This window comes from Mus caroli, chromosome 3, assembly GCF_900094665.2.
Source record: "Mus caroli chromosome 3, CAROLI_EIJ_v1.1, whole genome shotgun sequence".
Lineage (NCBI taxonomy): Eukaryota > Metazoa > Chordata > Mammalia > Rodentia > Muridae > Mus > Mus caroli.
In genome coordinates this window covers 35,510,524-35,530,835 of record NC_034572.1, presented here as the reverse complement: position 1 = coordinate 35,530,835, position 20,312 = coordinate 35,510,524, and the positions used below count along the sequence as shown (strand labels likewise).

General features: G+C 39.2%; 2 protein-coding genes across 7 annotated transcripts in view; both read right to left on the bottom strand.

The window, feature by feature from the left end:
* Positions 1 to 9,379, bottom strand: part of LOC110291106 (la-related protein 1B-like) — a 71,002-nt gene extending 61,623 nt beyond the window's left edge. The window contains exon 1 of the mRNA XM_021158062.2: positions 6,371 to 9,379. The gene's annotated coding sequence lies outside the window, so the exon portion shown is untranslated. The remainder of the gene's footprint in view (positions 1 to 6,370) is intronic.
* An 81-nt stretch (positions 9,380 to 9,460) lies between these two features.
* LOC110291105 (la-related protein 1B-like) overlaps positions 9,461 to 20,312 on the bottom strand; it is a 29,908-nt gene continuing 19,056 nt past the window's right edge. For 4 of the 6 annotated variants that reach the window (XM_029474925.1, XM_021158061.2, XM_021158060.2 and 1 more), the window contains 6 exons: positions 19,921 to 20,061; positions 17,251 to 17,394; positions 16,650 to 16,815; positions 14,767 to 14,911; positions 10,579 to 10,753; positions 9,461 to 10,052 (listed from right to left, as the gene is read on the bottom strand). In XM_029474925.1, the coding sequence (XP_029330785.1) occupies positions 10,033 to 10,052; positions 10,579 to 10,753; positions 14,767 to 14,911; positions 16,650 to 16,815; positions 17,251 to 17,394; positions 19,921 to 20,061 (791 nt within the window). In that variant the 3' untranslated portion in view covers positions 9,461 to 10,032. The remainder of the gene's footprint in view (positions 10,053 to 10,578; positions 10,754 to 14,766; positions 14,912 to 16,649; positions 16,816 to 17,250; positions 17,395 to 19,920; positions 20,062 to 20,312) is intronic. The other 2 variants (XM_029474926.1, XM_029474928.1) reach the window with 1 other exon arrangement.

Below are 20,312 nucleotides of genomic sequence, written 5' to 3'. Positions count from 1 at the left end.
GTACCCAAGGAGCTAAAGGGATCTGCAACCCTATAGGTGGAACAACAATATAAACTAACTAGTACCCCGAGTCCCCAGCTTATGTCTCTAGCTGCATATGAATCAGAATAGCCGGCCATCCGTGGAAAGAGAGGCCCATTGGTCGTGCAAACTTTATATGCCTTAGTACAGGGGAACGACAGGGCCAAGAAGTGGGAGTGGGTGGGTGGGAGAGTGTGTGGGGAACTTTTGGGATAGCATTGGAAATGTAAATGAAATAAATACCCAATAAAAAAAATTCCAGCATTTTTTTCTTCCCACAGTTCAGCCACGTATTTTTGATTACCTTTCCTTGAGAGCTTACCTTCCGCATGAACATCCAAGCAGCACTTATTCTAAACCTTAATGAAGTAATTTTGCAGTAACTGTAAGTTCACATAACTGTAAGAGATGGTAGATGTGACCCATCCTTCATCCGCTTTCCCCATTCTATAATAATAAGCACTCTATAAAACCACTGTACCCATCACAGGACAAGTTACTCACACCCACATAAGCCCACAATTTTACTTGTTTTCAGACATTTAATTGTACCAAGTAGTTATTCAGCTAAAGTAACAACATTTTATAGTAAGTTGTGTATCTGTCAACAATCAAAAAATTCAAGATAGTTTTCTCTGGCCTGTTTACAATCATCTGTTTATTTTTTAAAGTAATTCACCCTAACATGCTGAAGCCTGCAATGCCCTAAGAGCCTTAGGAATAATTATATTATTTCAAAATTTGGAAAATTTTAAACATTAGAAAAATAGAAATATTATTCAAATTTAAACTAGTCACTTAGGAAAAAATAGTAATAAAGAGCAAGTCAAAGCATTCTCAAGTTATGTTAATAATAAAAGATAAATCTTGGAGCTGTAGAGATGGCTCAGTGGTTAGAAGTGCTGGCTGCTATTTCAGAGGATCTGGGATCAATTCCCAACACCCACATGGCAGCTCACAACTGTCTGTAACTCATACCGTCACACAGATATACATGCAAGCAAACCATTATGTGAAATAAGAAAAATTTAAAAAGTAACCCCAAGTTTCTCTTGAAGGCCACAATTCCACTTTCTAAAACCTTTCAAAATCTACATATATGACCAACAGAAAATTCCTTAATTATACATTATACCCAAGGCACACACACATTCATTGGGTTTGTACACTTACATTCAGTGTCACTGGGGACAGGCGATGATTCACATTCACCCTCTTCAGAACCCTGGTTCTGAGTCCAGGTCAGGTAAGCTGGTAGACAAACCTCTGATATCACTTGGAGGGTATTTGTTTCAGTATTTTTCTTTGGGGGTCAATGGACTTCCAATTCTTGGAGAGTTTGGGGTAGAAACTAAAATTTTAAATCAGTTCTGCAATTAAAATACTGGTTCTTCTTACCTATAAACTGTATTTCATCTTGCCTTAATATGGACTTTTCCTGCACAAAAACATGATATCAATTTCAAAACCTTTCCATGGTTTTCAAGTATGAAAGGCTTGCAAGATTCACTCTTTTAACTATTCAAAAGGAAAGCTCTTGAATGAATGAATTTCACCAATACTTATACAGAACATCACAATCGTTACAGCTTTAATATCTGAGTCATATGCAGCTAGAGATATGAGTTCTGGGGGCACTGGTTAGTTCATATTGTTGTTCCACCTATAGGGCTGCAGACCCCTTCAGCTCCTTGGGTGCTTTCTCTAGCTCCTCCATTGGGGCCCCTGTGTATTTGCCAGGCAGTGGCATAGCCTTACACAAGACAGCTCTATCTGGGTCCTTTCGGCAAAATCTTGCTGGCATATGCAATAATGTCTGGGTTTGGTGGCTGATTATGGGATGGATCCCCGGGTGGGGTAGTCTCTGGATGGTCCATCCTTTCATCTTAGCTCCAAACTTTGTCTCTGTAACTCCTTCCATGGGTGTTTTGTTCCCTATTCTAAGGAGGAATGAAGTATCCACACTTTAGTCTTCATTCTTGATTTTCTTGTGTTTTGCAAATTGTATCTTGAGTATTCTAAGTTTCTGGGCTAATATCCACTTATTAGTGAGTGCATATCAAGTAACTTCTTTTGTGATTGGGTTACCTCACTAAGGATGATATTCTCCAGATACATCCATTTGCCCAAGAATTTCATAAATTCTAGAGCTCCTGTCTCTAGCTGCATATGTAGCAGAAGATGGCCTAGTCAGCCATCATTGGGAAGAGAGTTCCCTTGTTCTTGCAAACTTTATATGCCCCAGTACAGGGGAATACCATGACCAAGAAGTGGGAGTGGGTGGGTAGGGGAGCAGGGTAGGGGGAGGGTTTAGGAACTTTCAGGATAGCATTTGAAATGTAAATAAAGAAAATATCTAATAAAAAAAAAGAATCTCTGAGTCACTAATTATGATGGTCACTCCACGTGAGGACCAAAACTGTGAAGTCTTCAATCTGAACATTGAACTATAAGATTTCAACTGCTATTAAGTCTCAGATACGATTTCTTGACTGAAAAAGATCTAAACTACAGTAGCAATTACTCCTATATTCACATTCCCTGTATGAAAGACAGTGTGCCCACTTACTGCATACTCTTGTAAGACTGCAAAACACATGTCATCACGGTTAAGCACACAGCTCCAGCAATAACATCTAGCCCTTTCAGAATTTCAAAGGACTTTCTTGGGGTTGGAGAAATGGCTTAGTGGGTAGGAGCACCTGCTGTTCTTTACAGGTCTCAGCATCTACATGGCAGATCACAACAATCTAGAACTTCAGTTTGAGGGTATATGGCTCCCTCTCTGATCGCCACTAGGCACATACATGGTATACATGGGAAGAGGGGGAAGACAAACATACACAATAAGAGTGAATGAATTATTTTTAAAATTAAGACCTTCCTTCACCTTAAATAAATATATACAAAGATTTATTTTATAAGTGTATGCTCCAAGTCTTGACACTATTACTGAAACTATGGAACACTCACAAAAAGGGACCTAGCATGACCGTATTCCGGAAGACCCAACAAGCAGCTGGAAGAGTCAGATGCAGATATTTGCACTCAAACAATGTACAGAAGCTGTTGACCCCTGTGGTTGAATTAGAGAAGGTAGAAAGAAGCTGAAGAGAAGGGTGATCCTGTAGGAGAACCAGCAGTCTCAATCTAGACCCCTGAGATCTCTCAAACACTGGACCACCAAACAGACAGCATACACCAGCTGATATGAGGCCCACAACACACATACAGTAGAGGTCTGCCAGGTCTGGGTTCAATCAGAGAAGATTGCACCTTGTTGGAATAGGTGTGACCTGGTTGGAATGGGTGTGTCACTGTGGGTGTGGGTATAAGATCCTCACCATAGATGCCTGGAAGTCAGTCTTCCACTAGCAGCCTTTGGATGAAGACAGAACTCTCAGCTCCTCCAGCGCCATGCCTGCCTGGATACTGCCATGCTCCCACCTTGATGATAATGGACTGAACCTCTGAACCTGTAAGCCAGCCCCAATTAAATGTTGTTGTTTTTTTTTATAAGACTTGCCTTGGTCATAGTGTCTGTTCACAGCAGTAAAACCCTAACACATACAGTAGAGGTCTGCCAGGTCTGGGTTCAATCAGAGAAGATTGCACCTAACCCTCCAGAGACTGGAGGCCCCAGGGAGTTTAGCGGTCAGGTGGGGTGAGAGTGGAGACATCCTTGTTGAGATCGGGTTGAGGAGGAGGTGAGGGATTCGTCAGTGTCCCAGAGGGATTTTTGAACCCTACATATAATTTCAAAGTTTGTAGAAGCCTTAAATAAATTACAAAATATTTGCCAGGTGTAGGAACAGACACTTTGATTCTAGCTCCAGGAGGCAGAGGGAAGATCATTTGTGAGAATGAGGGATACCCTACATTCGTGGAGGGTAGAAGGGGGGGTGATAAAATCTGGAGTGGGAAGGAAGGAAGGAAGGAAGGAAGGAAGGAAGGAAGGAAGGAAGGAAGGAAGGGAGGGAGGAAGAAGAGAGAGAGAGAGAGTATGTTTTAAAGTTCTAAGCATCATTACTTTCATTAAAAATACCTCAAGGGTGAATGCTTTATGCAGAAATCTGAGATAGATGAAAACTGAGTCTTTTAATGACTAAATTATAACAGACCAGGAGTGTGTGTGATGAGGGTTGCAGGATTTATTTCCATAAACATGCTAGAGCTGGATTTAGTATCTTTGTCTTTGGCACATGGATGTATTCATCAAATCACTATTATTTTTAAAAAGTAGATTTAAAATAGAAAATGCTCCAGAATATCCCAGTCAATATAGTAGGGCATGGGCTTGTAAACATATGGCTCATGCCTGGTCTTTAGATCTGATACCACAGGAAAAGAAAAAATTATACAATATAATTAACTCTAGTTATGTGCAGCGTAGAACTTGAAGTAAGGTCAGTTTTGAATTATGCTCAAGACAATTGTAAAGTGCTGCTAAAAAAAACCCTGGTACCTTCTGTTCCAAATGAGCCAAGATTTACATTAGGCATGTTGTAATGATGTGGCTATGTCAAATAAATGTTACTGAATATAAGAATATTACTGAAACTTAAATGTTTTTGTTTAGTTGCTGGGGTTTTATTTTTGTTCTGGTTTGTTAAGTCTTGCACTTGTTAGGCAGTCCAGGTTGGCCTGGAACTCACAAAAGATCTTCCCTCTGCCTCCTGGAGCTAGGGTCAAAAGTGTCTGTTCCTATACCTGGAAAATATTTTGTAATTTATTTAAGGCTTCTACAAACTTTGAAATTATATGTAGGGTTCAAAAATCCCTCCTGGGATACTGACACTCCATAAACGGTACATTTATCACCAAGTTACTCATAAAAATCATAAAACCAATTTAAACATATGAAATAAGGAATTATACTTTTTCACACCAATAGGAAAACACAACTCCTGTTTTTGTTTGTTTGTTTTTTCCCCCCTTTTGGTTTTTTCGAGACAGGGTTTCTCTGTATAACCCTGGCTGTCCTGGAACTCACTCTGTAGAACAGGCTAGTCTCGAACTCAGAAATCCACATGCCTCTGCCTCCCAAGTGCTGAGATTAAAGGCTCGAGCCACCACGCCCGGCAACTCCTGTTTTCTTAATGCTCAAATATTTATACAATGACCAAAGAACCACTATTTTGTTAACTGTGGGGATGAATGACTTAGTTCCTTATATAACTATCACTAAATTTAACTGAATTACTACATAGGGATAGAATCTAAATGCCAGAATAGCAACTGGAACAACAATGAGAAAATTAAAACTGTTGGTTATTATGTTTGTTTTTATGGGGGGTGGTGCCACATGTGTCTGGGGTGCCTGAGTAGGTCAGAACAGGGTGCTGAATCCCCTGGAGCTGGAGGTATAAGCTGTTGTGAGTTGTACTACATGAGCCTTCTGGAAGAGCAGACAGTGTTCTCAATAACTAAAACTATCTTTTCCAGCCCCAGTAGTTACTGTTTTACTACTATGTATCAGAAGATGGCCTAGCCGGCCATCATTGGGAAGAGAGGCCCCTTGGTCTTGCAAACTTTATATGCCTCAGTACAGGAGAATGCCAGGGCCAAGAAGCAGGAGTAGGTAGGTAGGGGAGCAGGGTAGGGGGAGGATATTGGGAACTTTCGGGATAGCATTTGAAATGTAAATAAAGAAAATATCTAATAAAAAGAAAAAAGAAAAAAAAAGTTTAGAACTTTCCTGAGGTCAGAAGAAAAAAAAAAGCTTTCTTATACTTATCTAACAGTTATATATAGTCATCTCTTAAGGTCTTCTAAGCTTGATTATAGGTTTACAGTTACAGGAATATAGTTGTTTTATAATACTAAGAATTTATGTGCTTAGAAATGAAATATTAAAAAATTTGGCAAAGAGTAAAATTAACAATATTAGGATGAAAGTTGTTCTCTTTATGCTTAAACATATATACCACTTCATATATTCATAATTTCCTTTATAACTAAAATACTTTACTTATTTTTAATAACCTAAAAATCAAAAGATTGAGATTTGGAGATTCTAACATTAATTTATATAGATAGAAATTATTTGGCCATATATAACACCTTGGTTACAATTTATGATAATATAGACAATTTACCTTTGCTGATTTTATATTAAATGAAAAATGTCAGTTTGCCTCTCCAAAGAAAAACGTCTACTTAAATATAGAGGCTTTTCCCCTCACTGTGGGTTTACTACAGTTCTGAGTAATGAGGATTTAAGAACCTCTACATGCAGCTTTCAAAGGAAGTCCCACAGTCTATTCAGTAACAATTTCCTCTCCCACATCGTGAGCTGACAGTACACAACACCCACACAGCAAACCTTGCATTCCAGAAGTCATCTTACCAGTCTCAAAATCAACCTTTTGTGCTGATTAAAATCTTCTGCTCAGTGGCAGTGCCAACTCATGTCACACAATTCAACCTCCAAAGAGGAAAAAGTAGATATTTACATTTCTGTGATAAAAAGGATCAATTATGTTAAAATATTTTACTGTACAGATGGCACAGAAACCAATCAAAAGTTATTAAGATAATCTAATTTGATATTAAAGGGTATTTGATAAAAGCTTCACTTCTTGTAGCCACCTATAATTACCTAAGGCTGTCTGTAGTCCTACCTTATTTCTTCTCATGTCCAGTGACATACTATTTCTCCAAGCATTCTACAAGTAGACTAACAAGGTCAGATATGAAGATTTATAGGAAATGGAGGACAGATTTACTCCTGAGCTAATGTGCATCAGCATGATTCTGTCAGCATCCCATACATCTGGCATCTGCTTGCTCTTTTGCAATACAAAGCAGCTGATATCAACGTGACATTTTTTCATGCTGAACATAAAAAGTGCATCTGAACATGTTAAAAAGGTAAAATGTATAAAACTTTTATTTTTATTCCTGCAATTTTATTAATAATACATAAATTATTAATGGAAAGGCAACTCCAACTTGACTGGCCTATCTTGGCTATCTTATGGAAAAAAAATGTCCACATTACCAAACATTCTCAATTACTTGTTCATAAGCTGGCTACAATATCATCTTGAACCCCAAGTTTACAGCTATCTGGTATAAAAAATAGTTTCTATATTATCCAAAGTTCCCAACTAGTTGTTCATAAGCTGGCTAAAAGGATCCCAAGTTTACACGTGGTTTTATTTTCAGTTATTTGAATAATCTTTAGGACTAGAAACCTAAAGTTCACTTCTCTTTAAAAACATACAGTAGTTCTTGCAGAGAGACAACATTATGGGTAGAAAACTATGGAAAGATAAACACCAGAAACTAGTTCTTTGTGCTTTAAAGAGTAACAAATTTTGTGTATGGTTTGCAATTATAATCCAAATACCTTTACATATGGAATTTAAAAGGAATAAAACCAAAGGAAATATTTTGGTCTCAAACAGAAATATCTAAAAATATCCATCATTGTTTACTGCTAGGCTGTAAATTAGCTGTCTCTTTATGTCGCTGCATCAAGACACTTGACAAGAAGCCACTTAAGGGAAGAAGGATTTATTTTGGCTCACAGTTTGAAGGGCAGAATCCATGATGGCAGGGAAGGCATGGTGATAGGAGCATGAGGTGGCTGGTCACACTGCGTCTGCAGTCAGGAAGCACAGAGAGATGAATGCTGGTACTCAGGCCAAGCACCCAGCCTATGCTTAGGATGGGTCTTCCCTCTTCAGTTAAACCTCTCTGGAAATGCCCCCACAGACATAACCAGTCAAGTTAACAACGAAGATTAATTATCACAAGTACACTCCTTGTCAACCTGACTATCAAATAAATCACTTTTAAACAATTACATTTCATCTCTGACTCCCATAGGCTCATAAAGCAAAATAAATTCAGTCTGACTTCAAAAGTCACCAGTCTTTAATTGTCCCAACATTGTTCAAAAACCCAAAGGCTCTGAGATGCAAGGCAAGGTCTTAGCCGTGAGTTTCTATAGTTTCAGAAAACAAGTTACATACTTCCAATGTACAAAGGCATATAGAGTAAACATTTCCATTCCAACAGAGAGGAATGGGGTATGGCAAGGGAAGATTGGATCAAAGCGACATCTAAACCTAGGAGGGCAAGCACTATACCATCACCAGTATCTGGGGCTTGTGGGACTATCATCTGGGATCCAATGACCATGAACAGCTCCACCCTCCAACTTTGTCACCTCTAGTATAGATAGCCTCTCTCATGGGATGATTCTATTCCACTTTTCCTTAGTAGGTGTTCCACAATTCTGGAACTCCCAACAGCCTGGAAGTCTACTTTGCAACTTGACCTTATAGAGCTTCAAACAATGGTGTAAGCCCCCATGACCCTGTAACTTGCATTTTACATGCTGATGAAGCATCCAAGTTCTACTGCCAGACTGAGGTGCTGCGCTGGCTCCTATTACCTGTAAGCAGCTTAACTAGCCTGTAACCAGCCTTCCCACAAACATGGGCTTCCAAAACCGGGAAACAGTTCTCATAAAAGTCTGTTCACATAGCCACAGTCTCAGTTTAGTTTCTCTTCTTTCAAATCAATTCCTATTTTCACTAGTTGGAGACTTCCATAGGTTTTACTCTCAGGGCATCTGTCCTGCCTCAGTAAACAATGGTACTAATTTCCTTAATTATAAAAAGCTCTGTGCACTCTGCTCGGTGCACTCCTTTATTCCCCAAACTGCACGTTTTCCAGTCCTCCTGCTTTCTCCTGCTACAGATCTGAATAAGCACCGTGAGTAGTAAACATGCCTCAGTCTTGAACCTGCCACTGCCAAACAAACTTCAAATCACTTTATGACTTAACTTTTTCAGGAATGGGCAGATTACACCCATATTCTCCTTCAGAAGAAAATGCAAATAGCCTTTAGCTCACCTTTCCACAGTTTACTTGTACCTCTCTGAAAACTCCTGAGCATAATGTTCACTTTCTAGCTGTTCATTGGCATGCTGGTCTCCCATAAGCCACTCAGAATGACCCACAGAGCTCTGCATCCAAGTCTTTCACATCCCTTCTGTAGACCAGTTCTAAAAGCCTACATACCACATGGTCAGGGTAGCACAGCAGGTTATTCTTCGTACTAACTTTATTATTATTATTTTTTTCATTGCAGTCCCCAAATTCCTAACAAGAGGGATTTATTCTGGTTTACAGTTTGAGGAACACAGATAGGCAGGTAGTACTTTCATGCCAGTATATGAAATACAATTTTGAAGCCAGCAAAATGGCTCAGAAGGTAAGGGCACTTGCTGGGCATATCTAACCACCTGAGTTTAATACCTGAGCCCCACAGTGGAAATAAAGAACCAACTCTGTAAAGTTGTCCTCTTACCTCCACACATACACACCATGGCACACATATGCCCACACTCAGAAAACATACATGTCATATGCACACAATAATAAATAAACAATAAAAAAGAAAAGCCCTTAAAAACAATTCTGAAGCATAAAGGAAAAATGCCCTTATTTATTTAACTTAAATTTCTTACCCCTTAAGTATTCACATTAATACATCTTATAGTACATGTGAAAAATGACAACATGTGAGTTATGCAAAGTATACTATATTAAAGAGCAAGTCAGATAGCAAAGGACCTAACAATTTTGGAAATGCTACTCAATCCTCTCTTTTTCTGCTTTATTGATCTGGGCAAAGTATAAATGCCTGGAAACAAAAGATAAAATTTGCAGTATTTCCCCAATGATAACAATTAACTTTCCCACCATGAATGAAGTAGCCCGTGCAGCCTAAGCTAATGACATAGAAAGGAGAAGCCCCTACAGTAACCGCAGTCCTCCGGTCTGTCTCACATCATTATGGTAAAGGTGGTTTTCTCCACTGCAGGCTGGCCCAACCTTCTCCACAAGGGGGTGGGTGGGCGTAGACATTCTTGCACAGAAGACAGTGTGGTCACGCTCACTTCTGCAGCACGATTTGCTCTCATATTTACATGGTATTTCAGGGAGTCACCTACTCCACTGTATATTCCGATCATATGACATCCAAGAGCATCAGTAGATCATCACCCTGACTGAAAAAAGGTTAAGCACACATATTTTTCCCAAGAGCAATTATCTTTAAAATGAACCAGGCAAAAAATTCTTAACACTAACAGTTTTTGGAAACTCAAAAGAACCAGGTTGAAGAAAATCCCAATACTATTTTAGAATATGGATTATCTTATATTTTCAAGACAGGGTTAAAGTACATTGGTAGCAAAAGTAAAGGAAGGCTAGCCCACCTTGGGTATAAATTTTGGCTCTTTCAGTTTTAGATGAAGAGAAGTGGCATGATATATAGTCATTTAGTAGAATTTAAAAGAAGATAGGAAGAAAGTCCACACAAGACAGCACACACAAAAAAATCTAACATCAAGAAACACTATGATTCTGCATAATTATAGTCTAGCGGGGAGAAAACATAGGTAGGATTTGGAGGACCAAGAGTCATTTAATTATCTTTAGTTTTGCTACGAAAGCTCAATAAACTACAGATGAGTAGGAAACCTCACAAGCAGCCCACTGTTACACTGTTTGCACTAGACAAAAAGCAGTTACCTGTGTGGGAGCCAAAGGCCTGGCCAGGTATGAACTCCGGACAATCAATCAACTGAGAGAAGTCTGTTTGTGGCACATTTCGTGGAGGAGGGCCTGGAATTGGCCATTTTTCTGGTTCTATCTTCTTCCTCATTTTCTCATCCACGATTTCTACTTCTGTGCTGTCCTTAAGTGCCTGGCAATAGCGAACGTCAGCATTAAAGTTACGGTTAAACGGTCTTGGTTGTGTGCTTTGTGTTTCTAATCTAAAACTTGCAAAGCTCTGAGTTAGTAGACTGTAATATAATCAATGTGTCTGAGACAAACAGTAAATTGATCCGTGTCTGTAATTTCAGTGATCAGGCAGCAGAGGCAAAAGGAATGTGACAAGTTTGAGGTCCGCTTGGTCTATACAGAAAGCTCTGGGCTAGCCAGAGCTAATAATATATATTAAGACTCTGTCTCAAAAAGACAAAACAAGAAACAGAACTCAGGAAATGGGGGTAAGCAAAGTTCTAGGCCCCATAGTGAGCTTGAGGATAGGCTGCACTCCATGAAACCCTGTACTCCCCAACTCCCACTGTCAGCACAAGTGAATAAACAAGCTGAAGATAGAGCTCACTTTCTAGAGCTCTTCTCTACATGATTGATGTCCCGGGTTTGATCACAAGTAACCCCAGAAAAGCCACGTGTGGCCATGTGTGCCTGTAACCCAGCACTCATTCAGGTGATAGGGGTAAAATGATCAAGAATGAAAGGTTATCCAAAGTTTCATAGTCTGGTATGAATGCAGGTCAAACCTGTGCTATGTAAGACCATATCTCAAGAGGAATATACAAAAAAGAAATCACACTTTTAATGATAATGGTACCTGTTGGTTTTTTTTTTTTTTTCTTTTTTTTAATCACACTGATTACTAACAAGGGAACAACTGACTGGCCAAAGGTGAGGTAAAAACTGTTACAGATCCTATGGAATTTATTTGTATGTAAAAGACAACTTAGAGATTCATGCACAAGACTTTGCTTTCTGTGTAGTGGGTTTGGCCTAATGCTGCTTGAATTCTAATGTTAATTTGGGTTTCCAAAATTGCTTACACCAGTGTCTGCATGTAGCTTCTGGGAACCTGCCCCCAGTTGGTTCTGATTGGTAAATAAAGATGCAGGTAGCCAGTGGCTGGGCAGGTCAGACAGAGAAGATTCCGGTGACCTAGAGGGCAGAAGGGAAATCCACTATGCCAAGACAGTGTGGAGGAGATGAGAGACAACATGTGAAGGAGCCAAAAGAATGCAGCACAGTTGGGCAGACCTCTGGGTCCAGAGCAGCCAAGATAGAACACAGAATTTAGTAAATTGTAACTCAGAATTATGAGAGGGAGGTAGATTCTATCAGTAGTGGAGGTTAGGCAGTAGCCCAGCTATTGTGCTGATTAAGGCATATCAAAATATAAAGGCTGTGTGTGTCTTTCATTCGGGATGTTAAGCATTGAGGTGGGTATTGAACCCACTCCTGCCAGTATTTTTAAAAGTTAAAACAATTCTGTCCTTAGTAAAAGAACAGGTGGATCCCAACAGGCAGACATGATGGTACATGCCAATTTTCTCAACACTAGGGAGGGTGATGCAGGAGGATTAGAGGATTACTATCCTGTGTCAAAGAAACAAGCAGACACAATTCTAAAAGGAACAACTATATGCAAAAAAGTCAAGCATCTTAAATCTTAAAAAAAATTTAAAAAACAAAAACAACAACAAAAAAAACCCTGGCATTTTCATAAATTCCAAAGCTTGATCGAAATGAGATCCTGTATAAACTGATATTTGGGGGGCATCCAAAGTTCTGACTAGCAGATCAACTGGGCATTTTTCTTCATAATACAGTTATAAAGAATACAAAAGGTGATAGTGGTACACACCTTTAATCCCAGCAATCAGGGAGGCAGAGGCAAGAGGATCTCTGTCACTTCAAAGCCAGCTGGTCTACACAGCAAGTTCCAGGAAAGTGACGACTACAAAGAGAAACCCTGAGTAAGAAAAAGAAAAAAGGAGGAGGAAGAGTCCTGGACTAATGAGATATCTTAGCTGGTATAGACTCCTGATATGATGAACTGAGTTCACTCTGGAGCCCAATTGGTAGGAGAAGAGCACCAGCTCCTAAGTTATCCTTTGACCTACACACACACACACACACACACACACATCATGGCTAACCATCCCCACTCACCAACATGCTAAATGTCTGTTTGGCTTTTTAAAATAGCAAGTACTAATCACAAATTGCAGAGATTCATCCCTTAGTGCTGGAAGATCTACATCTATGAGAACCCAAGACAAAGGGAATGAGCAGCCACAAAATCAGTTGATGAAGAGCACAAGATTTAAGATGGAAGTAAATAACCTACTGTTACCCTACAGTGACCTTACAGTTACAGAGCTGGTAAGCTACAGAACCAGGATCAATTGGACCTACTGCAGACATCAATAGCAAGGAAGTTATGGGATAAGAATCAAGATGCAAGTTGAGTGTACCTCATGAGCCTCATACCTGCAATGCCAATACACAGGAGGCTAGGGCAGGATTTCTGTGAGTTTAAGGCCAGCCTGGCTACCTTTTTAAAAAATTGATTCATAATGTTTAGCTGTGTAGATGATATCAAATCAGGGCAAGTTACTACATATCCTAGCAACCACAGTTCTAGGAACTCAGCATAAATGAAAAGACATTCACATGAGACCTCAGTCTATTTACAATCATCCATCAGTGCATGAATACGCTAAGGACATCTGTACTACAGAATAGTGATCAGCAACAAAAAGGGGGCGAGGAGCTGAAACATACGGCAAAGCAATCTCAAAGGCACTGTGTCAAAGAGGTCAGGAGCACTTGTGCCTCAGACCTGCAGTGCAGCACCAGGGAGACAGAGGCAGAGACGGAGGATCCCAGCCTGGGCCTTATGGAGGGCAAAAAAAAAAAGAAAGAAAGAAAGAAAAGAAAACAGAGAAAGGAAAAAAAGAAAAGAGAAAGAATTAAGAAACAAAGGCTACAACATTCCAATTTACTAATTTATATGGTATCATGAAAAATAAAAGCTACAAGACAAAAGATCATTCTTGCTAGGGGCTATGTAGGAGAGAGACTGCCTACACAGGGACTGTCATATATGTAGAAGATGAAAAATAAAAAAATGTTGAATTTCTAGAAACAAGACAAAAAAAAAAACCAAAACACTTAATTAAAGGCAGTACTACCACAGCTAGAAAAGCTTTCTCCAATTAACTTCCTGACTAGATAGACACTCACGGGTGACACAATCCTTTGGTGGTAGGGACAGGAGAATAAGTAGTTCGGTTTAAAACAAGTCTGAGCTATCCTGCATCCATGAGTGAGCATGTGTACATGTGCATTCATGTGAAGGGGGAAGGTTTCCCAGAGCACATAAAAATTCAATAGTTAATAAGTAGGATTGCATGTTAGTTTAGAGCAGTCTGAAAGAAGATTAAAGAATACTAAAAGTTCAAGTTTTCAAAGGCAGACATTTAAGTCTTATAAAAATAGAAAAAAGCTGAGATGTTCTCTGAACTTAGGAAGAACAGATTGACAGCTTTTTATTGTCTTTATTGAGATGACAGCTGACCTAGAACATATGGACTCAAGGAATTATACTCTCTGACTTCTGAGTGGCTTTAAATTTCCATACCTAGCATAATTCTCTGGGAGTTAGGAGGCTGATTAATTTTGAGAAAGGGTCTTGCTCTGTAGCTCAGACTTGTCTTGAACTTCCCAAGTAATTCTTAGCAAACATCTTAGCATACTTTTTAAAACACATAACCAGTATATGTACAGAGTGTGTGTGTGTGCGTGTGCATGTGCTCACACACTGGCATGTTGTGCACAGTGTGGCCTTGCATGTGTAAGCCATGGTGAACATGTGGCGCCAAGACAGCTTGTACACAGTTTTCTCCTTCCACCACCACATGGATTCTAGGGATAGGACACAGATCTCAGGGTTGATAGCAAGCAGCACCCTCACTCAGGGAAGCATCTCAACAGCCCACTTTTCTTTGCATTTTTTGGGGGTGGGGGGCTACTTCTGGTGATAAACCCAGGCAGGATCTTGTGTATATTGGCCCAATGCTCTGCTCTTTTAAACACTTTTTAAGGACAGTTTTAAGTTTAGCTGTCTTATTATTTTTTTAAATGAATATTTACCTCCAAGATGAGATTAAGGTTTGTGGTGAGAGCCTGCACACGGTGAAAACCAGCAATCAGGGAAATGGGCAGGAACCCCTGCTCATCCATCTTTCTTCGAAGAAAGAAGTCCCGTTCCAAGTTCTCTGTGCTGAAGTAATACTCACTAAGAAAAGAGGACATGAGTTCATCCACTCATTTGGCAACACAGATGTGTACCCACTGCTTACAACAACTGTTATCAAATTAATCTCTCTGGCTAATAATACTACCATATTAGAGGTTAGGTAAATATACATGGGATATAACATAGCACACAGCAAAAACCCTGCTCAGTTGATAATTTCTTTCATACACATGCAGAAACGTATTAAAAATTAATGCTAATAGTTTAACTAAACTATATAACAAAATATAATTTTAAAATCCATTTGTTTATATTGTTCAGAATCTAGCCATATACTTACTGGGTAAGTAAAAATTCTAGAGCCCTGAATTTTTCAATGAGTCACTTCACTGAAAGATTCCATTACAAGCTACCTCCACCTGCTTCATTTAAATACTAAATAATAATAATAAAGCTAAACATATCAGTTTACTGCCTCCCAAACACTGGGAAGAACAGTGCACTTGAGAATGTCTTTTGGTGATTCATACTCAAAAAAAAGGTACTTTGCTCCCCCTGCTCCCAGCCAAACACCACACTAACTTTGTATGTTAGGACCCCTAGCAGCCAGCATACAACTAAGTAAAACACATGCCAACACAGTAACACAATAAACATAGCTTGTAGAGAAACCCAGGCTTTGACTCTCAGCATTGCCAAGCAAAGAGAAGAATGAGTAGATTATACTTCACTGACTCCATGAAGTCCACGGAGTGGAAGGACACAGACTAACTCAGGGTTAGTTATTTAAGCACAGACCCACTTAACCTTGCCCCAGACAGATTATAAACAGACAAAAGTCATAAAAGACCCAGAAGAAAAAATATCAAAGAACTTGGAAAACATACATTTAAAGTATCCATATAATAAAATGAAAAAAAAAAAAAAAAGACTCTTAAAAAAAAAAACCCAAACAAAAAAAAAAGACAAAGCCCAGGATCCCAGGAGAGAAATCATAGAGACATTGTAACAGGCAACCCTACAGCTGCCCAGACCCAAAGTTCTCTGGGGTAGCAAGTGAGGACTGAGCACACAACTTCACACACTCTAGTGTGTTACTCCATTACTTGGTAACAAATTTTAACCTTGAAGAACTAAGCATGTCTAAAGATTAACTGATTTGGGGTAAGATTTCACTTGTGGGAGAGGGGAAAATTACCCTACTTTAAAAATATAAGATGTAAATCTGTCCTGTGTGATATCAGTCAAAGTGCAAAGTTATTATAAAGTATATTTACTGATGTCTTGGCAACACTAACTAATAAATCAATGTCGTAAATTCTGATTTTTATTGCATCTCAAATGCCTAATCCCATTGCCTCAGAATCTTGTCTGAGATTATAAAACCTGGGACATTACACTAGACATCTGATGTAGTCATAAATTAAAACTGTGCTGAAATGCAGAGTCCTAAATCAGTAGTAAGCTTTGAATTCATAGCAATGCTGCCTCAGATAACCGAGTCCTGGAATTATAGACATGTACCATACCCTGCTTGTTTACAAATTTTAATATAAACATCTACTTGCAAATGAGACACATTTTCCTTATTTTAAATAATATACAGAAGTGTTAGTCTTTTTTTCATACCTCCTCATTAGGCAATGGCATTTTAACTACTCTCTGGGAAACAACAGGAATATGAACAAAGAGACAAAAAAAAAAAGCCCAGGGTCCCTATTTTCTCAATATCCTAGGGGGGAAATATCAAAATTTCCGTTGTCTGCCATGTACTTACATTTGGCGCTTAATGTACTCTTTAAGCAGTGTTTCTTCTACAGGATACACGCGCACACCTGTGCCATCATCATAGTAAAACATCATGCTGGCATTAATCTCCGTAGGCAATGGCTGCTCAGTCCTTTCCCCCGGCTCTCGATAACCATATGAATAATCAAAGTTCACTGGATACAAAGTAAAAGAAAGGTGATCACAAAATTAAAAAAGAAAATTGCAGTAACCATAAAGAGAAATCCAAATGAATAACCTCAAACACAAATTTACTGTCAAACTAAAATGATTAGCTGACCCATCGTGTCAGAGGACTACTGAAATAGCTCAGCAGGGAAAGAAAGGCCATGTCACCAAGCTAATACCCTGCATATAACCTCCAGATCACACATGGTAGAGAGAACCAACTCCTGCAATTTGTCCTTAGATTTCCACATGCACACCATGGCACCCTGACCTAAACCACACACATACAAATAAAAAGGTTAAAAAAAAATTAACATAATACAGGGTAACATGAAAAACAAGACTATTTGCTAATTTTTTCCAAGCTCATCAAACAGAGGAAAACAAACAAACAAACAAACAAACAAAAACTCATGTCATACATCTAGGGTTTCCTCGACCTCGGCCTCTTCCTCGGCCCCGGCCTCTTCCCCGACCTCTAGTGGAACCTCGGATGGTACCACCCTCACTTCTCACACTGGATACTTCATCTTGATCATCTCTCTTTTCTCTCTCCCGTCTCCAACCTTCAAGTAAAAATATTCAAACTTACAATAAAGTAATACAATAGTCTCTATGAAATATAGAGTAACTACTATCTCCCCAATTTTTGTCTCTTTGGATTTTAAAAGCACCTTTTATTTATTCTTTGATAATTTCATGTGTATACAATGCATTTTGATTATAGTCACCCACTACCCACCTCTCTTGGATTTTTTTTTTCCAGGCAAGGTATCACTGTGTAGGTGAGACTGCTGGCTTTGATTTCAGAGATCTGCCTGGGACTGCCTCCCAAGTGATGGGATTAAAGGCAGGTGTTGATAAGCCCCAGGCCTGACTCGGCTTAGGGGTTTTTGAGGCAGTGTCTGCTTTGGTAGCAGAGGTTGGCCTTGAACTCCTAGAAATTCCTCCATAACCCTGCCATAATGAAGAGATTACTAAGCAGGAGCTACCTCATAGCTTCTATCCTAGTTGATAGTAATCAGGCTGTATTTAAACAGTAAAAAACACAAGCAGACTGTCAATATCTTTGGCATAAAAAGTGGGTAGGGGTAAGGAGGTGCTAAGCATATAGAGAACATTCTATAGTAAGTAAATGACACACTAGAAAGACAAAGAGGTCTTCTGCCAAGAATATACTGTTATATACATATTTACAATGCTCCACAGCCATGGTATTTACATGTAAAACTTCCCTAGAAATACACTTTCTATAAAACATGTAAGGAAGAAATTCTACCATTCAAATAAAAGGCATGTTTTTAAAGAGAGAAGCTGGCAGCACATAAAAAAAAAATCAGAGGAATTGTATCTGTAATATTCTACAACTCTCACTCTGTAGACAGGAGGGTATCCTCAAACTCATGGAGATCCCCATGCCTCTACCTCCTGAGTGCAGGGATTAAAGGCATGGGCCACCATGGCCTGCAACAAGGCTTTTTCAACCCCATCCTTTTGATGCTGGTTCGACAGAGTGAGATGAAGTTAGTCTGTGCTATTCAGATGCTTTACCTCACCCACCACGTCCACTCATTAGACAACACCCCCTAGAATCTATTCATGCTTCAGTAAGGACATCAAGCATTATCTTCTCCTGCTGAAAGCCAATGCCCTAGACCCTGCAACTCCAACTTCTATGCCAATTTAAAATGTGTGCCTGTGTATGGATTTAGCATACTTTTTAAAACACATAACCAGTATATGTACAGAGTGTGTGTGTGTGTGTGTGTGTGTGTGTGTGTGTGCATGTGCTCACACACTGGCATGTTGTGCACAGTGTGGCCTGTCCACAGATGTTAGAAGAGATGCTTGGATCCTTGGAGTTCCAGGTGGTTGTGGGCTGTCATGAAGCTACTGGAAGCTAACACTGATCTCCAAGAGAGGTAAACATTCTTAACCACTGAGCCATCTATCACTCCAGCCCCTAAAATATCCTTGCTAAAAAATTGTTATACACCTACAATCCTAGCTATTGGGAGATTCAAGGCCAGTCTGGGCAACAATATTCAATGAGATCTAAAATAGCTTCCTTAACCCAAAGTAGGCCTTATTTTACATCATACCATAACAAACACAAAAAGTTTAATGTTATTTAAACATAAATGTCATTTTAAAAAGTATTTAGATGCCAGGCACTGTGGCACACACCTTTATTCCCAGGACTTGGGAAATAAAAAGAGAGGCTGGTAGATCTCTGGTTTACATAGAAAGACCCTATCTTTAAAAAAAGAAAAATAGTTCTACTAAAAATTTGTCATTAAAAACTAAGAAAACATGACCCAAAACATAACCCAAAGTAAAGAATATCTGTTTAAAATGACCTTATTATCTTGCCTTTAATTCCAAAATTTTAATTGAAGGCAGAGGCAGGCCAATCTCTGAGTTCAAGGTCCACCTAGAATTACACAGTGAGTCCTAGACAGAGATTGCTACAGAGAGAGACCCTGTCATGAAAAATCATAATCACTATCGTCAGCCAATTATCTATTTAAAAAAATCAATATCAAGGAAGTCAAAGCAGAGGAGCTGTTAAGACATGGTGGAAATTAAGGAGCAACCCAACTAAAGCAATGTGTAATGCCAAAGTAGATGGGGAGACAGAAAGCTTTAAAAAAAGACTAGAAGCCTAGAGTGATGGTACTTGGGAGGCTGAGGCAGGAGGATCACATAATAAGTGCCTGGATAGTGATCTAAATAGTGAGGTCCTGTCTCAATATATAAAACAAGATATAAAATTAAGTCAGGGGATGGTGGTACACACTTTGAATTCCAGTACTCAGGAAGCAGAGGCAGGCTGACCTGAGTTTGAGGCCAGCCTGATCTACAGAGGGGATTCCAGGACAACCAGACCTGCATAAAGAAATCCTGTCTGGAAAGACCAAAAAGATAAAAGACACCAACAAGATTGTAGACAGTTACATTGTGTTAACAGACATGTCTTCTGAAGATTTGTAGAATCAGAGATGTGTCTGCAGCTTACTCTACACAGTTTCAACGGTCAGCACTACAGCTACGTTTGTTTGAATTCATGTCCCTCTTGAAATGACACTTACTTCGTGTATCACTTTTCCTATTACTGTGCGTTGGTTTATTTGCTTCAGGTTGACATCTAGAGCTGTTCCGGGACCCAGGTCTTTCCTGGCTGTCTGGTCTCACATCATCTAAGTGGAGTGGTACCCATTTGTGCTTATTAGCTTGAAGGAAAAAAAAATCATTTTATGATAATGTTCAGCTCTGCAATTCTAAAACCACTCTAAATTTTAAAGATTCAGTCTGAATTTGAATGGATTATCTGCAGAAATACCAAAAGAATTCTTTTCATTTTTATAGACTAATCTTTTGTTTGTTTGTTTTTGTTTTTGAGACAGGGTTTCTCTGTGTAGCCCTGGCTGTCCTGGAACTCACTCTGTAGACCAGGCTGGCCTTGAACTCAGAAATCCACCTG